Source organism: Oncorhynchus mykiss, chromosome 11 (assembly GCF_013265735.2).
Source record: "Oncorhynchus mykiss isolate Arlee chromosome 11, USDA_OmykA_1.1, whole genome shotgun sequence".
Classification (NCBI taxonomy): domain Eukaryota; kingdom Metazoa; phylum Chordata; class Actinopteri; order Salmoniformes; family Salmonidae; genus Oncorhynchus; species Oncorhynchus mykiss.
The window spans coordinates 6487621-6505930 of NC_048575.1; the positions used below are offsets into that span (position 1 = coordinate 6487621).

Genomic DNA, 18310 nt, shown 5'->3' on the forward strand with positions numbered 1-18310 from the left:
TTGGATATTTATTTTTAGACCAAAGGAAATGGTGCCTCCTACTGGCCCGCCAAAACCACTTCAAGCAGTATCTGGTCTCCCAGGGACTGACAACAACGAACCCTGCTTAGCTTCAGAGGTAAGCCAGCAGTGGGATGCAGGGTGGTGTGCTGCCAGCTCAGCTGATAATGAAATAATGTAGCCTAAATCCCTATGACCCAAGTTAATGCTACAGTCTGGGATAGTGAAAAGGTTATGACCTCTACACTGTCCCCATAGGATGACCCTTTTTGGTTCCAGGTAGAACTCTTTTGGGTTCCATGTAGACCCTTCTGTGAAGTTCTCCTATGATCAGCTTCCCGTCCCCCAATCCTAGCCTAAACCATTAGTGGGGGAATTGCCAAACTGACCCAAGATTAGCGTCTAGGGCAGGGTTGCCCAACTGGTGGCCCACGGGCCAAATTTGGCCCACAGGTGGTTTTATTTGGCCCCATAAGCTTTCTGAGCATAGAAATGATGTATATATATTTTTTAATGTTGGACATAAAAGACTGTAAAAACACCAGGAAATCAGTTCCAAGCGGTTTTCATTTAATAAATCTGTTCCCTATTTTCACACATAATATATCGTATGTAAGCAAGGTTTGAAATGATTATGTTTTAGTCAAATATTATATCTGTTTGGGTTTCTTGTGGTCAATTTGCAGTCTACAAATGATTTGTAATTATGTTCCGGCCCCCTGACCATCCGCTCAAGAAAAGATCTGACAGTGACTGAATCTAGTTGATGATCCCTGGTCTAGGGGAAACGCCACCTTACTGCGTATGCCTACATGAGAAACAGTGCTCTTTTTAGCAGCTGTGAGGGCCACCACATACATAGAGGACTCGAGTGCCAAAACTAACTATCTCTATGGGCCACCATGACATTAATTAGCATGTGATGGTGGCAGCTACCGTAGTGTAGGAACTGTCACTGAGAAACAACACCTACAGTATTGTTGGAGCATCATTAGCCATCTGTCACTGAGGAACAACACCCACAGTATTGTAGGAGCGTCATTAGCCATCTGTCACTGAGAAACAACACCTACAGTATTGTAGGAGCGTCATTAGCCATCAGTCACTGAGGAACAACACCTACAGTATTGTAGGAGCGTCATTAGCCATCTGTCACTGAGGAACAACACCTACAGTACTGTAGGAGCGTCATTAGCCATCAGTCACTGAGGAACAACAGAACTATGGCCATCAGGCAAAAATACATCACTCTCTGGGATAGTAGCATCTGAGTCACTTAGCATTCAACACACACACACACACACACACACACACACACACACACACACACACACACACACACACACACACACACACACACACACACACACACACACACACACACACACACACACACACACACACACACTTCCCATTTGTGGTGATATGACTGTAAAATGCGCTGTATAGAGAAGTAAAGTTTAAATGTTTAATCCCTGTCGGCACGCAGGCGAACTTGCAGCACGGCATCTGACAGAGGGGGGCTGTGCAGTTCGGTACCAGAGCAAGACGAGTGGTGTAAAGTGGTACCTGTGATGCGCCCTGACAGCTGTATAGAGGAGGGGTTGATCCATGGAGACGAATGAACAGAAAATAGCTTTTTTTTGCAGTGAGGGTTTGCGTGACTCGTTCGCACCCACTAGTCATTACTCCCTACACACCATTGCTCTCTAATTGGTCACATCAACCGCCACTACCCCTCCCTGCCCCGTCGTTGATATTGGTCTTGATGAGCAGACACCTTGGAGATGATGTCACAACCCTCAGACTCCTGCAGGTGGAGACTAGCGACCCAGGGCCTGCACGGTGTACATTCTGTCCATGGTCTGTAATGTTAGATGGGATGGGATAGGCTATTGGTCTGTAATGTTAGATGGGGTGGGATAGGATATTGGTCTGTAATGTTAGATGGGATGGGATAGGATATTGGTCTGTAATGTTAGATGGGATGGGATAGGATATTGGTCTGTACTGTTAGATGGGATGGGATAGGCTATTGGTCTGTAATGTTAGATGGGGTGGGATAGGATATTGGTCTGTACTGTTAGATGGGGTGGGATAGGCTATTGGTCTGTAATGTTAGATGGGGTGGGATAGGATATTGGTCTGTACTGTTAGATGGGGTGGGATAGGCTATTGGTCTGTAATGTTAGATGGGATGGGATAGGCTATTGGTCTGTAATGTTAGATGGGGTGGGATAGGCTATTGGTCTGTACTGTTAGATGGGATAGGATAGGATATTGGTCTGTACTGTTAGATGGGATGGGATAGACTATTGGTCTGTAATGTTAGATGGGATGGGATAGGCTATTGGTCTGTAATGTTAGATGGGGTGGGATAGGATATTGGTCTGTACTGTTAGATGGGGTGGGATAGGCTATTGGTCTGTAATGTTAGATGGGGTGGGATAGGCTATTGGTCTGTACTGTTAGATGGGGTGGGATAGGATATTGGTCTGTACTGTTAGATGGGGTGGGATAGGATATTGGTCTGTACTGTTAGATGGGGTGGGATAGGATATTGGTCTGTAATGTTAGATGGGATGGGATAGGCTATTGGTCTGTAATGTTAGATGGGGTGGGATAGGCTATTGGTCTGTAATGTTAGATGGGATGGGATAGGCTATTGGTCTGTAATGTTAGATGGGATGGGATAGGCTATTGGTCTGTACTGTTAGATGGGGTGGAATAGGCTATTGGTCTGTACTGTTAGATGGGATGGGATAGGATATTGGTCTGTACTGTTAGATGGGATGGGATAGGATATTGGTCTGTACTGTTAGATGGGGTGGCTGCTCTTGTGGATGTGGAGGTGTAGAACGCTGTAATCATCATCATCATCTAATAATGATACATTCCATTTAGCAGACCTTGAAGAGACGTACAGTCGTGTGTGCAGTATACATATTAGGTATGTTCTGGGTGGTTTCAGTTAGAGAGGGCACCGCATGCAATAGTATATAACTCATGACGCAGTTAGGCAAAGCCACAACTGACTGAGCCACACACAAGCATGAACACACACACACACACACACACACACACACACACACACACACACACACACACACACACACACACACACACACACACACACACAGCGCTGCCAGCGGTCACTCAAGCCAATGGTCAGAACCCAAAGGACCGAGCTTTAAACACCCTAGTGCCTCTTTCATGACCTCTTCAAAGTCAGTCAGGAATATACTTCTGGGGTTGAGATCACGTAAACACACTTTCATGGTTTGAGACTCAACCATTATGTAGATACCAAAAATAGAGCAGAATTATAAAGTTAAAATCTCCATGATGTTAAAGTTACAAATACAGTATTACTGTTTGTTTTCGGTTGTGTTTGTTCATGGATGAACACCTCAATGATACTGGGGGTGTTTGAGGACAGAGCCTGTCTCAGCTCAGTCATCAGCTAAATGCTGCCACCTTCCGACTTAAAAAACAACAACACCCTGTTCAATTTCTATGTACATTCTCTTTAGTTTACTACTGGGTAGTGCCTTGAAAATACAATATTTTTTCTTGACATGTGTAAATTACACAAGATTGGATTGTGTGTACCGAATTTTTCAACAAGAATATAATTATTATATTTTTTAAAGCTTTTGATTTTTTTTTATATAAATACAATTTTTTTTTTTAAATCAATTTGAAACATCCAACAGCCAATTTACAATATAAATCTATTGAATAGACATCCATGGCAGGATTAGTTTTTCAGCCACTAAGTTAGATACTAGTAGTCAGTAGTTTTTATTTTAAATCCAGATCTCTGCTTATATCCAAGAAATGTAGAATTGAGTGTTAATTAATTATTTGTCTGGATATCAATCTGCTTTCAGCCTCTGCACAGTGTGCAATGAGTAATGTTCTGTACCATAATGAATGAGTTAAATGATCAAGAATAGCAGTCCAGCCAGCCAAATGAGCAGACATGTGTTGTATACCACAAACTCCAGGAAGTCCAACCAGTCAGGTGGGCGGGGCTACATAAGGAGAATACCCTGAGACAAAAGAAGAAGAAACCATTTCCTGAATACAAAAAGGTAAGTGAGTATTTAAACCTAGTGAGTCATCTCCTACAATTCGGTTAAGATTGGAGATTTTAAGGTAAATCATTTGTTTGATATTCCATTGGTTGCCTCAAGGCAGACATTCTGCCCCTGAGCAAGGCAGTTAACCCACCGTTCCCCGGGTGACGAAGACGTGGATGTCGATTATGGCAGCCCCCCCGCACCTCTCTGATTCAGAGGGGGTTGGGTTAAATGGGGAAGACACATTTCAGTTGAATGCATTCAGTTGTGCAACTGACTAGGTATCCCCCCTTTCCAACTGACTAGGTATCCCCCCTTTCCCTATACAACTGACTAGGTATCCCCCCTTTCCCTATACAACTGACTAGGTATCCCCCCTTTTCCCTATACAACTGACTAGGTATCCCCCCTTTCCCTATACAACTGACTTGGTATCCCCCCTTTTCCCTATACAACTGACTAGGTATCCCCCCCTTTCCCTATACAACTGACTTGGTATCCCCCCTTTTCCCTATACAACTGACTAGGGATCCCCCCTTTTCCCTATACAACTGACTAGGTATCCCCCCTTTTCCCTATACAACTGACTAGGTATCCCCCCTTTTCCCTATACAACTGACTAGGTATCCCCCTATCCCTTTCCTACCCTTTCATTGAAAATGGCACTTTTACATGTCAGAGCAATCACTTGTAAAACCTTTCTTGTGAATGACCTGCCAAGAAACTGAAGATCTCGTACAACGCTGTATACGACTCCCTTCACAGAACAGAACCTTCCTCCTCATCTAAATATGATGAGTTTGCGACATATTTCAGAGATAAGATAACCAACATTAGGCTGGGTAATCAGCCAAGCCATACCGGATGAGAGGTTTAATCCTATCCCCTTGACCTTCTTCAGTTTTTAATTTAATTAAGTTATTGTTATTCATCTCTCCCTGTTCACAGACATTTTCCCAACTGCACTAAAAACTGCTATGGTGAAACCCCTTCTGAAGAAAAGTAATCTAGATTCTTTAGCCCTCACACATTTTCGGACAATCTCCAACCTTACATTCTTAAGCAAACTTCTGGAGATATCGGTTATCAAACAGCTAAACAATTTTTTAAGTGCCAACTAGATTTTTTTTGAAAAATTCCAATCTTGTTTTTTTAGGCCTACCACAGCACAGAGTCAGCCTTAGTTCAAGTGGTAAATGATCCTAGAGCCAACACATATGCCAAACAGCTCTCTGTCCTTGTACTCTTGAATTTAAGTGCTGCATTCAACACTATTGACCACGACGTCCATCTGGACAGACTGGAAAGGTGGGTTGGCCATTCCGGTCCGGTTCACATTTGGTTTAGGACCTATTTACAGATCGAGATGTTTTTTTTTGTCACCCATGGTGAACATAACTCAGAGAAGATTCATATCACATGTGGCCTTCAACAAGGTTTGATTTCTGGTCCGGTACTGTTGGTTTATATACAGTATGTTACTTGTTGGCAGCGTAAGCAGAAAGCACAGCGTTGATTTTCACTGCTACGCAGACGGTACACAAATATACATTTCTGTGTCACCAGAGGATTTGTAGCTCCACAGACAAATTATTAGACTGTATTAGTGATTTAAAAACTTGAATGGCTCACAACTTCCTCCAGCTAAATCAAGACAAGACTGAGATACTTACTGTTGGAGCCAAAGCACAGAGAGAGAATCTGTCTGCACATTTTAATTCATGGTACATTTTAAAAACACCAGGTAAAAAAAAAAAATGTTTTTATTCTGAACTGAATTTCAAAATCACACATCAAGAATGTGCCCTGAGGAACATTGCCAAGGTGCGACCGTTTCTCTCTCAGGCTGATACAGAGAGACTCATCCATGCTTTTATTACAAGCAGGCTTGGCTACAGTAATGCTCTCCTGTCTGGTCTACCCAAGAAAACCATTGGTCAACAGCATTCAGAAACATACAGAATGCTGCAGCACGGGTACTGACCAAGACCAGACGGAGAGGACACATTACACCGGTTTTAAGGTCTCTGCACTGTCTGTGAGTTTTATAATTCATTTTAAGATTCTTCTATTGGTTTTTAAATCAATCCACGATGGTGCACCACAATACATGTCAGACATGCTTTAAATTATCTACCCAGTAGGTCCCTCAGGTCCTCTGGCTTTTTAACTATCCCAAAGCCCAGGACCAAGAGGCATGGAGAGGCAGCGTTTAGTTACTATGCCCCCAGCCCTCTGCCAGAGAACCTGAGGGGACCAAGAGGCATGGAGAGGCAGCCTTTAGTTATTATGCCCCCAGCCTGTGGAATAGCCTGCCAGAGAACTGGAACTGTGGACACATTTAAAATAAATCTTAAAACAACATTTTTAGCTTTGCTTATCCTCAGGGTGGTTTTTAGTCGTAAAATATTTGTCATTGTTTAGTTTTTTAATCTTATGTTTGTTGTGTAGTAAATAGTTCAGCTTTTATTTTCATAGCTTTTTTCCTGTGAAGCACAATGTGTTGCATTACATGTCTGAAATGTGCTGTAGAAATAAAGCTAGATTTGATTTGATTATAGACGCAACCAACCGATCAACGCTGCACCTACAGTACTGTACCTGTCCATCGGGAACCGGGGTCAGACGAGGAAGCGCGAGAGGAAACGGATACCACAGGCATTTTAAATCCATGGAGGGGCACAACTACTATTGCTTTAGAGCCCTAATAACATAAAGTAGATTTGTCCTTCTACTGTCCAAATGTACAACAATGTATCGGAAATGTAGCCATGCAAATCAACAACCCTTGTTTTATATAATAACACAAGAAAGACGTGCGGCCCACTACAACATACACGTGTATGTGAAAATGCAGCCGGAGCTGCCATAGGCCTACACGTAATTTAGGCCTACCCAACAAGCACATATCAGCTGCACAGGATGAGCATCACTCGGCTATTAAAGATTCTTACAGGTGTGATAGCCTAAACTTCAACCATTATAAATATAGGCTACGTTTCTGAGCGTAACCTACAGTAGGCCAATCCGCCACTTCTCCAGGTGCACAATATTTTTGTGGGAGTGTCATTCCCCACAAGACACTAGCCTGTTAGAATATTGCTGGAATATGACTAAATGTCATTCCCCACACGACACTAGCCTGTTAGAATCTTGCTGGAATATGACTAAATGTCATTCCCCACACGACACTAGCCTGTTAGAATATTGCTGGAATATGACTAAATGTCATTCCCCACACGACACTAGCCTGTTAGAATATTGCTGGAATATGACTAAATGTCATTCCCCACACGACACTAGCCTGTTAGAATATTGCTGGAATATGACTAAATGTCATTCCCCACACGACACCAGCCTGTTAGAATATTGCTGGAATATGACTAAATGTCATTCCCCACACGACACTAGCCTGTTAGAATATTGCTGGAATATGACTAAATGTCATTCCCCACACGACACTAGCCTGTTAGAATATTGCTGGAATATGACTAAATGTCATTCCCCACACGACACTAGCCTGTTAGAATATTGCTGGAATATGACTAAATGTCATTCCCCACACGACACTAGCCTGTTAGAATATTGCTGGAATATGACTAAATGTCATTCCCCACACGACACTAGCCTGTTAGAATATTGCTGGAATATGACTAAATGTCATTCCCCACACGACACCAGCCTGTTAGAATCTAGCTGGAATATGAGTAAATGTCATTCCCCACACGACACTAGCCTGTTAGAATATTGCTGGAATATGACTAAATGTCATTCCCCACACGACACTAGCCTGTTAGAATATTGCTGGAATATGACTAAATGTCATTCCCCACACGACACCAGCCTGTTAGAATATTGCTGGAATATGACTAAATGTCATTCCCCACACGACACTAGCCTGTTAGAATATTGCTGGAATATGACTAAATGTCATTCCCCACACGACACTAGCCTGTTAGAATATTGCTGGAATATGACTAAATGTCATTCCCCACACGACACTAGCCTGTTAGAATATTGCTGGAATATGACTAAATGTCATTCCCCACACGACACCAGCCTGTTAGAATCTAGCTGGAATATGACTGAATGTCATTCCCCACACGACACTAGCCTGTTAGAATATTGCTGGAATATGACTAAATGTCATTCCCCACACGACACTAGCCTGTTAGAATATTGCTGGAATATGACTAAATGTCATTCCCCACACGACACTAGCCTGTTTGAATCTTGTTGGAATATGAGTAAATGTCATTCCCCACACGACACTAGCCTGTTTGAATCTTGTTGGAATATGAGTAAATGTCATTCCCCACAAGACACCAGCCTGTTAGAATCTTGTTGGAATATGACTAAATGCCCACGTAATAGCAAGAGAGTTGGCGAAAAACGTAGGCAGTGTCGTTTTCATAGTGTTGACATCACTTTGATTATCACGTGTCTATAGGTTCATAACGAAGGTAATCAATTCTGGATTGTCACCGTGACTTAGCTAGCTGTATGTCACAGTAGTACAGGACCAATACTGTGTGTAGCATATTAAAAGGAGTAGGCAAACGTTCACTCTGTTATCATTCATTTGCGTTACACACCGTCGTCGTGTGATAAGCTACTGTCAATTCAGTGTATTTGACCACCATAGTTTTATCCTGACAAATACCAAAACAAGTTGTATGAAAAACGAAACAGTGAAAAGTGCATGTTTCTTCATAAGCTTGGACACGAGACTTTCATGCTACAAGCCACGACAGGCAACTTCCCTCGTGGTGTGGTAACGGCAATCACAGCTATCGCATTGTAAAAACATACACGTTCAGGGACACTTGTGGACCTAGAACCTGCCAAGTGCAATCATTTGAGCACTGCAACACTACAGTATGTGGTGTACAGGCTGAAATGACCGTGTCAGTTGGATATATGTTGGATATATTGTCACACCCTGACCTTAGTATTCTTTGTTTTCTTTGTTATTTTGGTTAGGTCAGGGTGTGACATGGGTGATGTATATGTTTTCACCCTGTCTCGGGGTTTTGTATGTTTATGGGGGTGTCACCTATCTAGGTGTTTTTGTAAGTCTATGTTGCCTAGATTGGTTCTCAATTAGAGGCAGCTGTTTATCGTTGTCTCTGATTGGGAACCATATTTAGGCAGTCATATTCTTTGGGTATTTTGTGGGTTATTGTTCCTGTTACCAGTGTTCACGTTACGGGACTCTTTCGTCTTCGTTGGTTTTGTTCCTTGTTTAAGTATCCCATTAAATTATGGATTATCATCACGCTGCATTTTAGTCCTCCTCTCTTTCACCCGAAGACAATCGTGACATATAATTTATGTGTGTGTGTGTGTAAAACCCAAGATCGAACACAGCTTGTCATTTCCAATGGGAATAAATGAGTCACAGTGGGCAGAGGAGAGGGGCAGAGCCAAGCACGCGCTAGCAAGATCCTTTTGGTGAGATCTAGCACGTATTTGCCTATTTCCGTTACGGATCGCCTACTGTGAAGTGTGCAATAACTCAATTTGCCCTTGCAAAAGGGCACATTTTTTTAATATCAAACTTTGCCAAAGGGTAAAATCTGTCCACTCTGTTCGTAACAGATTATAGTTTTCGAAACTGAAAACTTTATGAGATAAAAATGTTTAATTGATGACACTATTAGCATAATGTTGGCGAAAATCCATCTAGCTCCATCTTCAAACACTGCAAGCCACTGTGCTTCCTCTCAACATATTTGGTAGTGAGTGGAAACGACAACCGGATGCTACACACTTATACATCTGGTGAAATATCTGGCTCATTGTTCTGTGACTCTCTAGTGTATTCCCACTTGACATTAGGTAGATAGCCAGGTAAGAACAGTGATTGCAAGCTAACGTACACTACCGTTCAAAAGTTTGGGGTCACTTAGAAATGTCCTTGTTTTCCATGAAAACATAGATGAAATAAGTTGCAAAATGAATAGGAAATATAGTCAAGACGTTGATAAGGTTATTAATAATTGTGTCCTTCAAACTTTGCTTTTGTCAAAGAATCCTCCATTTGCAGCAATTACAGCCTTGCAGACCTTTGGCGCTCAAGTTGTCAATTTGTTGAGGTAAAGAGATTTCACCCCATGCTTCCTGAAGCACCTCCCACCAGTTGGATTGGCTTGATGGGCACTTCTTACGTACCGTACGGTCAAGCTGCTCCCACAACAGCTCAATAGGGTTGAGATCCGGTGACTGTGCTGGCCACTTCATTATAGACAGAATACCAGCTGACTGCTTCTTCCCTAAATAGTTCTTGCGTAGTTTGGAGCTGTGCTTTGGGTCATTGTCCTGTTGTAGGAGGAAATTGGCTCCAATTAAGCGCCGTCCACAGGGTATGGAATGGCGTTGCCAAATGGAGTGATAGCCTTCCTTCTTCAAGATACCTTTTACCCTGTACAAATCTCCCACTTTACCACCACCAAAGCACCCCCAGACCATCACATTGCCTCCACCATGCTTCACAGATGGCATCAAACACTCCTCCAGCATCTTTTCATTTTTTCTGCTTCTCACAAATGTTCTTCTTTGTGATCCAAACTACTCAAACTTAGATTCGTCTGTCCATAACACTTTTTTCCAATCTTCCTCTGTCCAGTGTCTTTTTTTTATTGGCTAGTCTGAGATATGGCTTTTTCTTTGCAACTCTGCCTGAAGGCCAGCATCCCGGAGTCACCTCTTCACTGTTGACGTTGAGACTGTTGATTCGCAGGTACTATTTAATGAAGCTGCCAGTTGAGGACTTGAGGTTTGTGTTTCTCAAACTATACACTGTACTTGTCCTCTTGCTCAGTTGTGCACCGGAGCCTCCCACTCTTTCTATTCTGGTTAGAGCCAGTTTGCACTGTTCAGTGAAGGGAGTAGTACACAGCGTTGCATGAGATCTTTAGTTTCTTGGCCATTTCTCGCATGGAATAGCCTTAATTTCTCAGAACAAGAATAGACTTCTTCCCAACCAATCAGTAACCAGTACAGGATGCCAACTGTACTGGTGGAGAGGGTGGAGTTCAGAAGGTAAGTGTTTTTAAGAAACACTTAAAGGGCTGTTGTGTAGACTTATCATCTCTATGAGAATGTGACTTATTATACACCAACATGAATAACAGTGTTCGATTTGTGCATGATCAGTGCTAGCCGGGGTCCTTGGGATGTCCCTACCCCATTGTCAATGGTTTGGTAAGGGTTATGGTAAAAGGGGAGTGGTTAGGATAGGGATGTCCCAAGGAGCCCAGATAGCACTGATCATTTGTGCATACATAGTCATTTCGATTTGGAAGTGTGACTAACAATGACCCACACTTCAGTTGATATATTCTTTACTATTCTGTAAACATAGTTGCTTAATTGAATAGAACTCCAGTATTCAAATCAGAAGACTAGGAGTTCGTAAACAAAAATAAAAGTACAAAAACACGTTTGAGGATAATGGTATTTGAATTAGGTGGTCAGAGGAGACAAACATTGATCATGAGAAAGTAAAAATACACATACCAGTAAGAACATTGCTCAAAACATTATTTCACCACAAATATACTCAACACAATTTTTTATTGACAAAGATCACCAAGCACAGATGCGATATTGATGTAGCAGCTTCAGTAATATATACACATCTCTTTAATACCCAAGTGGAATGTCCCATTTGCTAAAGCTCCTAAGGGGAGCAGTAGCGACCATAGAACAGAATGCTCTCGGTGTTGTGGCTGATGAAGAAGAGAAAGGGGTGGTCGGCCACAAATTTGGGGGTCCTCAAGGCACAGCGCATCCCCATAATGGCGGCCGTGGCGCTCGCCGCCTCTGTGCCCTCCTCGTTGACCTCCACAAACGCCCTGTGCACCACCTCGGACAGCTCCAAGTCGTTGCTGGGCGACATGCCCGAGAAGTCTCCCTTTGAGAGGTCGAAGGCGTCCGTCATGCCCATGCTGATCAGCAAGTCCTTCAGGTCAAGGGTCTCCTCCAGCTTGAACTTAGGCAGGCCCACCTGAACCTCCACTGTGTCCATCATGTCAGGCCTGGTCCACGCCACAATTTTCTCATAGGTCAGCAGCTTCTCCAGCTGTGTTATTTTTTTTGGGGGGGGGGGGGGGGGACAGTCATGACTGACACTTCTAAAAATATGAGAATGACAGACTGATTTCGGTTTGAACTAACCCTCTAATTACCATAATGCAGGTATTTGCCATGCAGTTAACTGTGATTGTTTTAGGCCACAAACCCCATGTTGCTGACAGAGTAAACAAGTCGTACCTTCTTCAGACCAGTGACGTGGTCCTCCATGTCGTTGGGGAGCATGATGAACATGCTCAGTTCGTTCCCCTCGTATTGCAGACACAGGATCTGGCAGTTGGCCTCGGGGATGAAGGCTAGGGGGAACTTGGCTGTCTGACACATCATTTTCACTGGCTTACACTCATTCTGGATCCAATGAAAAGGTGGTGTCAAATTATTGTGTAGTCACAAATTACCATGGTTGCAAAAGTTACTCATTGATTGTCATGAAAGTGAATCAAGCTACACATGGTTGGTAAATAAATAAAAGTGTCCCCCCCCCCCCCCCCCCCCCCCCCCCCCAAAAAAAAAACATGTGGTTTGGTGAGTAAAAAAAAAAAGTAATCTCTTTTGCCTTAGAAGCGCTACTCTAAAGACTCATGATGAATGATCACCAGGGGTGTTAACTACAGACATTAGAACAATAGGTTATTGTTGTCAGGTTGGTTGGTACCTTGTTCAGTTTGAACTGGGCATCACTGGTGCTGGCCTCCTTGAACTTCTTACACCAGTTGCCTTTGAAGTAGATGGCGTTCACCAACACCAGTCTGGTCAGGTGGTCGACAACCCCCTCCGGCAACAGGTCCTTTATTTTCTCTACAAAAAAAAAAAAATATATATATATATATATATATATATATATAGAGACTAGAGGTGATAATTACTTTCTTCTTCTACACCTTTGTTGTTACAAACAGCAGATACATTAAGGACACCTAATGGAGGAAATCAATTTATTCTCAATCTACTGGTCCCTTAAAGATTTTTACACTGAATGAGAATAGTTATCATTAAACATTTTAGTGAATAATATCAATACAGGCTGTTTTCTTTAATAAAAAAATAATTAATGCAAAGTTATTGTGCACATGGAGACAGCTTTTGGCCTCTATTCACCAGAGGTCTGCTTCTCCACCCAAGCGTTAATGTTCTTTCTGGAAGTCTCCGCGTTGGACTTGAAGTCCACAGCCTCCAGCTCAGCATTGTAGTGCTTCTTGGTGTCCCCGAGGAAAGTCTGTCACATTTACCACAGACGCAAGAGGATTAAGACAGTCAATATCCTAACTTCATAAACCCCTTAGCACGTAAAAATAAGAGTCTAGTCTACAATGGACTAGACGATGTACAGTTCGTCATAGAACGTATAGGACATCCTGGAAATCGCTAGTGTGGTGTATCTCTTTGCATAATGACTTTCTAATACAGTCATTGGGGTCAATTCAGAAAGAAAAAAAAAAAAAATCGAATTTGAGATGCAACACTTACTCCACATTGTGGACGTTACCTCAACAAACTGGTAAGACTGTTCTCCGTACAGGCGATTGGCCAGGCTCAGTGAGTATGGGGCTCCCTGCAGGTTCAGGTCATGAATGAGTTTGCCGAAGCTAACATGGATGTCACCAGCAGCTTTGTTGAAGCACATCGTCTAGTGACAAAAGTAGGGGGGGCCAACAAAAAAATAATTTACATGTACCTAATGTGACATTGTGGTTGCATCTGTGACATCTATTTGTCACTTACACGCCCAGATTACATTCATGTTGCTGAACTAGTTCAAAATGATTAGTTTGTGACCAGAACTTCCTGTTTATATTTCCTTATCAACAATTATGAAAAAAATAAACAGGTTGAAACCTTAGTAGAGAAAATAAGCTAGTATTACCTCCAGCCTCAAATAAAATTGTGCCAAATACAACAGGTGTTGTGAAACGCCTACTTACAAGCCCATAAAAATCAACAATGCAGTTAAGAATAAAATTAAAGTAACAAATAATTAAAGAGCAGCAGTAAAATAACAACAGCGAGGCTATATACAGGAGCTGCTGCTACATGTGTATTTTATGTATAGGGCTAATATCCCATAAATAAACCACCGAAGAAAAACACCTGCAGTAGTACCGCGTTCCCAGCAGGGGTGTATTCAATAGTCACACAGTAGCAAAACATCGTCTGTCGAAACGGAAACCGTTTATTACAAACTGAAAACGCTTTGCAACGTAAACAACTTTCTATTGGGCAAATTCAGGTAGGTAGGTCCCTCCCAGTTTCATTCCGTTGAAAAACGTTTATTTTTTACAACAGTCCAAAAGTTTTTCTACAAACTGCGACTACCTCACCAAAAGCGCAACAGTATCTAGCGGACAGCCTTTGAACCCCCTAGGTTACTCATTCCTTACTATATACAGGGATATACACCACCAGAATCAGCGGCAGCTGGGGCTCTTTACGTGGAGTAGTCCTGGGTTAAGAAGTCAGAATGCTTCCCATACCGAACAGTTTGTGCATATATTAAAATGACAACATTTTGTGACAGTCTTGTTGGTCTTTGGTAAGGGGGTTTTTCGGCTGTTCATGCACATTGTTTTCTTGAGGCAAGCTGAAGTCCACGCCCCCTTCGTCGATTATTGGTCAACAGTAGGGATTCAATGAAGTGCGTGTTGCCATTCAGTGACAGACAACTCGTTTTCATGCACACTCACTTGAGAAATACTGCACCAAAATATCTAAGTTGGATGTAAAATGTAATGACTAAGATCCCTACGACACAAAGCGACTAAATTAATGACCGATTTCTTGAATTATCGTAGTTTAATTCGGACTATTTTGAGAAAGTGTATAAAAGGCTACTACAGCTGGGAATTACCAAGGACCATACTGAGGACCATCAACACACCATATTATCACCATACTGAGGGACCTCACCATACCATATTATCACCATACTGAGGGACCTCACCATACCATATTATCACCATACTGAGGACCATCAACACACCATATTATCACCATACTGAGGGACCTCACCATACCATATTATCACCATACTGAGGACCATCAACACACCATATTATCACCATACTGAGGACCATCAACACACCATATTATCACCATACTGAGGGACCTCACCATACCATCACCATACCATATTATCACCATACTGAGGACCATCAACACACCATATTATCACCACACCATACTGAGGAACATCACCATATTATCACCATACTGAGGAACACCACAACATATCACCATACTGAGGAACATCACCATACCATATTATCACCATACTGAGGGACCTCACCATACCATATTATCACCATACTATATTATCACCATACTGAGGGACCTCACCATACCATATTATCACCATACTGAGGGACCTCACCATACCATATTATCACCATACTGAAGGACCTCACCATACCATACTGAGGGACCTCACCATACCATACTGAGGGACCTCACCATACCATACTGAGGGACCTCACCATACCATACTGAGGGACCTCACCATACTACCATAATCATACCATCACCATACTGAGGGACCTCACCCTGTCTACATAGCCGTACATTTCAATAAATAAAGACGTTTCCAGCTACAATAGTCATTAACAATGTCTACACTATTTCTAAGTCAATTTGATGTCATTTTAAGGGACAGAAAAATAAATAAAAGCTTCTCAAAAATCAAGGACATTTCTAAGTGACCCCATACTTCTGAACTGTAGTATATTCATCTAATTCAACTACAGCTACGTTGTCCTAATTAGATAGCACAAACCTGACTGGTACTATATGTTTATTTTGTTGTTGTTTAGCAGAAGTTTTAACCCAAAGTGATGTACATGTGTAGTTGGTCATGGTAAACAAAGCCAAAGTCCTGGCGTTACAAGGGCCATACTCCACCGAGTCATACAGGATAACTACGGTTTTACAGTGTGTCGTATCGACGGAACACCGAAAATAAAACGGGTCACACGGACTCACCTCTGACATCTGAGTAGCAGTGTTGCCCCTGGCACCCAGAAAAACCATGGCGAGGGCAGCGGAGATGCTGAGAGGGGAGTACAACACGTTGCCCTTCTTGTTCTTCTCGGTGATCTTCTTGAACAACGCCAGGGTGAAGTTGGTATTGGCTACAGACACGGCTGCCATTGTAACTGGTGCGAGAGGAAGGCAGGCAGAACTTGGAAAGAAAAGTGAAACGTGTTAGTGTCAGTGAAACAGACCCGTCAATGAATGGGCCGCAATTATCCATCTAATGCGGATGTTACTTTTGAAAAAAGTACGCCCCCCCCCCAAAAAAAACTAATGTTAGACTTAAGTGATAAAATGTCCCGTCCTCTCTGATGTTATGTTTATGCCATTCTCCTGATTTTGGAGCGGTGGAAAAATGTTTGGTCACATCCAGGTAGCCAAGCAGACATCAATAGTTATGTTAAATAAATCGGCAAGTAATTCACCAATAAATAAGACAAAAAGTCGTAACTAATCGTAACTTCAACAGAAAGTTATCAAGATCAACAGAGTAAACCTTCCTAAAATATGTTCAGCACCGTCACCAGTTGATTGGGGGAAATATTATATTGCAGCTACTCACCAAAGACTGGTTATATGTGAATGTCAGGTGGTTTTCTAGACACGTTCCAGGGAACCTTCTATTAAACAATTAATTGCAGACACACACCGTGGCCTGTCAAAGTGCGCTTTTCAATTATTTTCAGCTGACTACTACGGCAAACCAACTGGATCAAACGAATGTACAGTACTATGAAGTAAAAAACTACATCCAAGCAGTGTATGGCCTAAATATAGACAGAGTGAAATAAACAAGAATAATGTATGATTTTGTATTTATTGCTGTTAATTCCAGGAAAACAGATCAACAATTTGCATAAAAACCCAATTCGTTTTAGAAATATATTTGACATTTCCAGTACAATAACATTTACATAAAGAGTACAGTAAACATACACCCGAAGGTAACAGTGAGTGTACCCCATACAGTACAGCATTTTTTTTTAAATCAGGAACGTTTAACAAGTTTAACTGGCAGGTTCATATGTACAATCGTCCTCCGAGCTCACATGGTTCTTCAATCATCCATACAGTTCTGTAAAGAGTGTCCACACATGTTTTCTTTCCCTGTGTTCAACACATGTCCACACCGTTTTTTAATCAAATTTCCCGAGTTGGCCTCAACATTTTAGGTACATGTAAGGGGGCAGCTTTTTAATCATGTTTTTGGAGGAAAACAGTACTAAGTGTGGCTATCAATGAAAATTGACAAAACTTATCATATCAACAGATGAGTGTGTACTCCGTATGCACAAGTGTAATATACACAGTGGGGAGAACAAGTATTTGATACACTGCCGATTTTGCAGGTTTTCCTACTGACAAAGCATGTAGAGGTCTGTAATTTTTATCATAGGTACACTTCAACTGTGAGAGACGGAATCTAAAACAAAAATCCAGAAAATTTTAAGTTTTAAGTAATTAATTTGCATTTTATTGTATGACATTAGTATTTGATCACCTACCAACCAGTAAGAATTCCAGCTCTCACAGACCTGTTAGTTTTTCTTTAAAAAGCCCTCCTGTTCTCCACTCATTACCTGTATTAACTGCACCTGTTTGAACTCGTTACCTGTTTAAAAGACACCTGTCCACACACTCAGTCAAACAGACTCCACCCTCTCCACAATGGCTAAGACCAGAGGGCTGTGTAAGGACATCAGGGATAAAATTGTAGACTTGCACAGGGCTGGGATGGGCTTCAGGACAATAGGCAAGCAGCTTGGTGAGAAGCCAACAACTGTTGCGTACTTATTAGAAAATGGAAGACGTTCAGATGACGGTCAATCACCCCTCGGTCTGGGGCTCCATGCAAGATCTCACCTCGTGGGGCATCAATGATCATGAGGAAGGTGAGCAATCAGCCCAGAACTACACGGCAGGACCTGGTCAATGACCTGAAGAGAGCTGGGACCACAGTCTCAAAGAAAACCATTAGCAACACACTATACCGTCATGGATTAAACTCCTGCAGCGCACGCAAGGTCCCCCTGCTCAAGCCAGCGCATGTTCAGGCCCGTCTGAAGTTTGCCAATGACCATCTGGATGATCCAGAGGAGGAATGG

General features: G+C 42.2%; 1 protein-coding gene across 1 annotated transcript; it reads right to left on the reverse strand.

Moving 5' to 3' along the window:
* Positions 1-11418: 11418 nt before the first annotated feature.
* LOC110535197 (leukocyte elastase inhibitor) lies at positions 11419-16921 on the reverse strand. Its single transcript, XM_036934744.1, has 7 exons — positions 16768-16921; positions 16155-16353; positions 13669-13809; positions 13281-13398; positions 12838-12980; positions 12363-12530; positions 11419-12171 (listed from the first exon to the last, which is right to left on the reverse strand). Exons 2-7 carry the CDS (start codon positions 16320-16322, stop codon positions 11770-11772), a joined length of 1140 nt encoding a protein of 379 aa, XP_036790639.1. The 5' UTR covers positions 16323-16353; positions 16768-16921; the 3' UTR covers positions 11419-11769.
* Between the last annotated feature and the right edge of the window lie 1389 nt (positions 16922-18310).

What these genes read in the sequence shown, in the direction of transcription:
- LOC110535197 (XM_036934744.1), bottom strand. Translation starts at nt 16,322, where the DNA reads ATGGCAGCCGTGTCTGTAGCCAATACCAACTTCACCCTGGCGTTGTTC. An exon ending in CTGCTACTCAGATGTCAGAG is followed by an intron (nt 13,810 to 16,154) that starts GTGAGTCCGTGT and finishes TTTTGTCACTAG; the next exon opens with ACGATGTGCTTCAACAAAGC. An exon ending in AGTCTTACCAGTTTGTTGAG is followed by an intron (nt 13,399 to 13,668) that starts GTAACGTCCACA and finishes TAAATGTGACAG; the next exon opens with ACTTTCCTCGGGGACACCAA.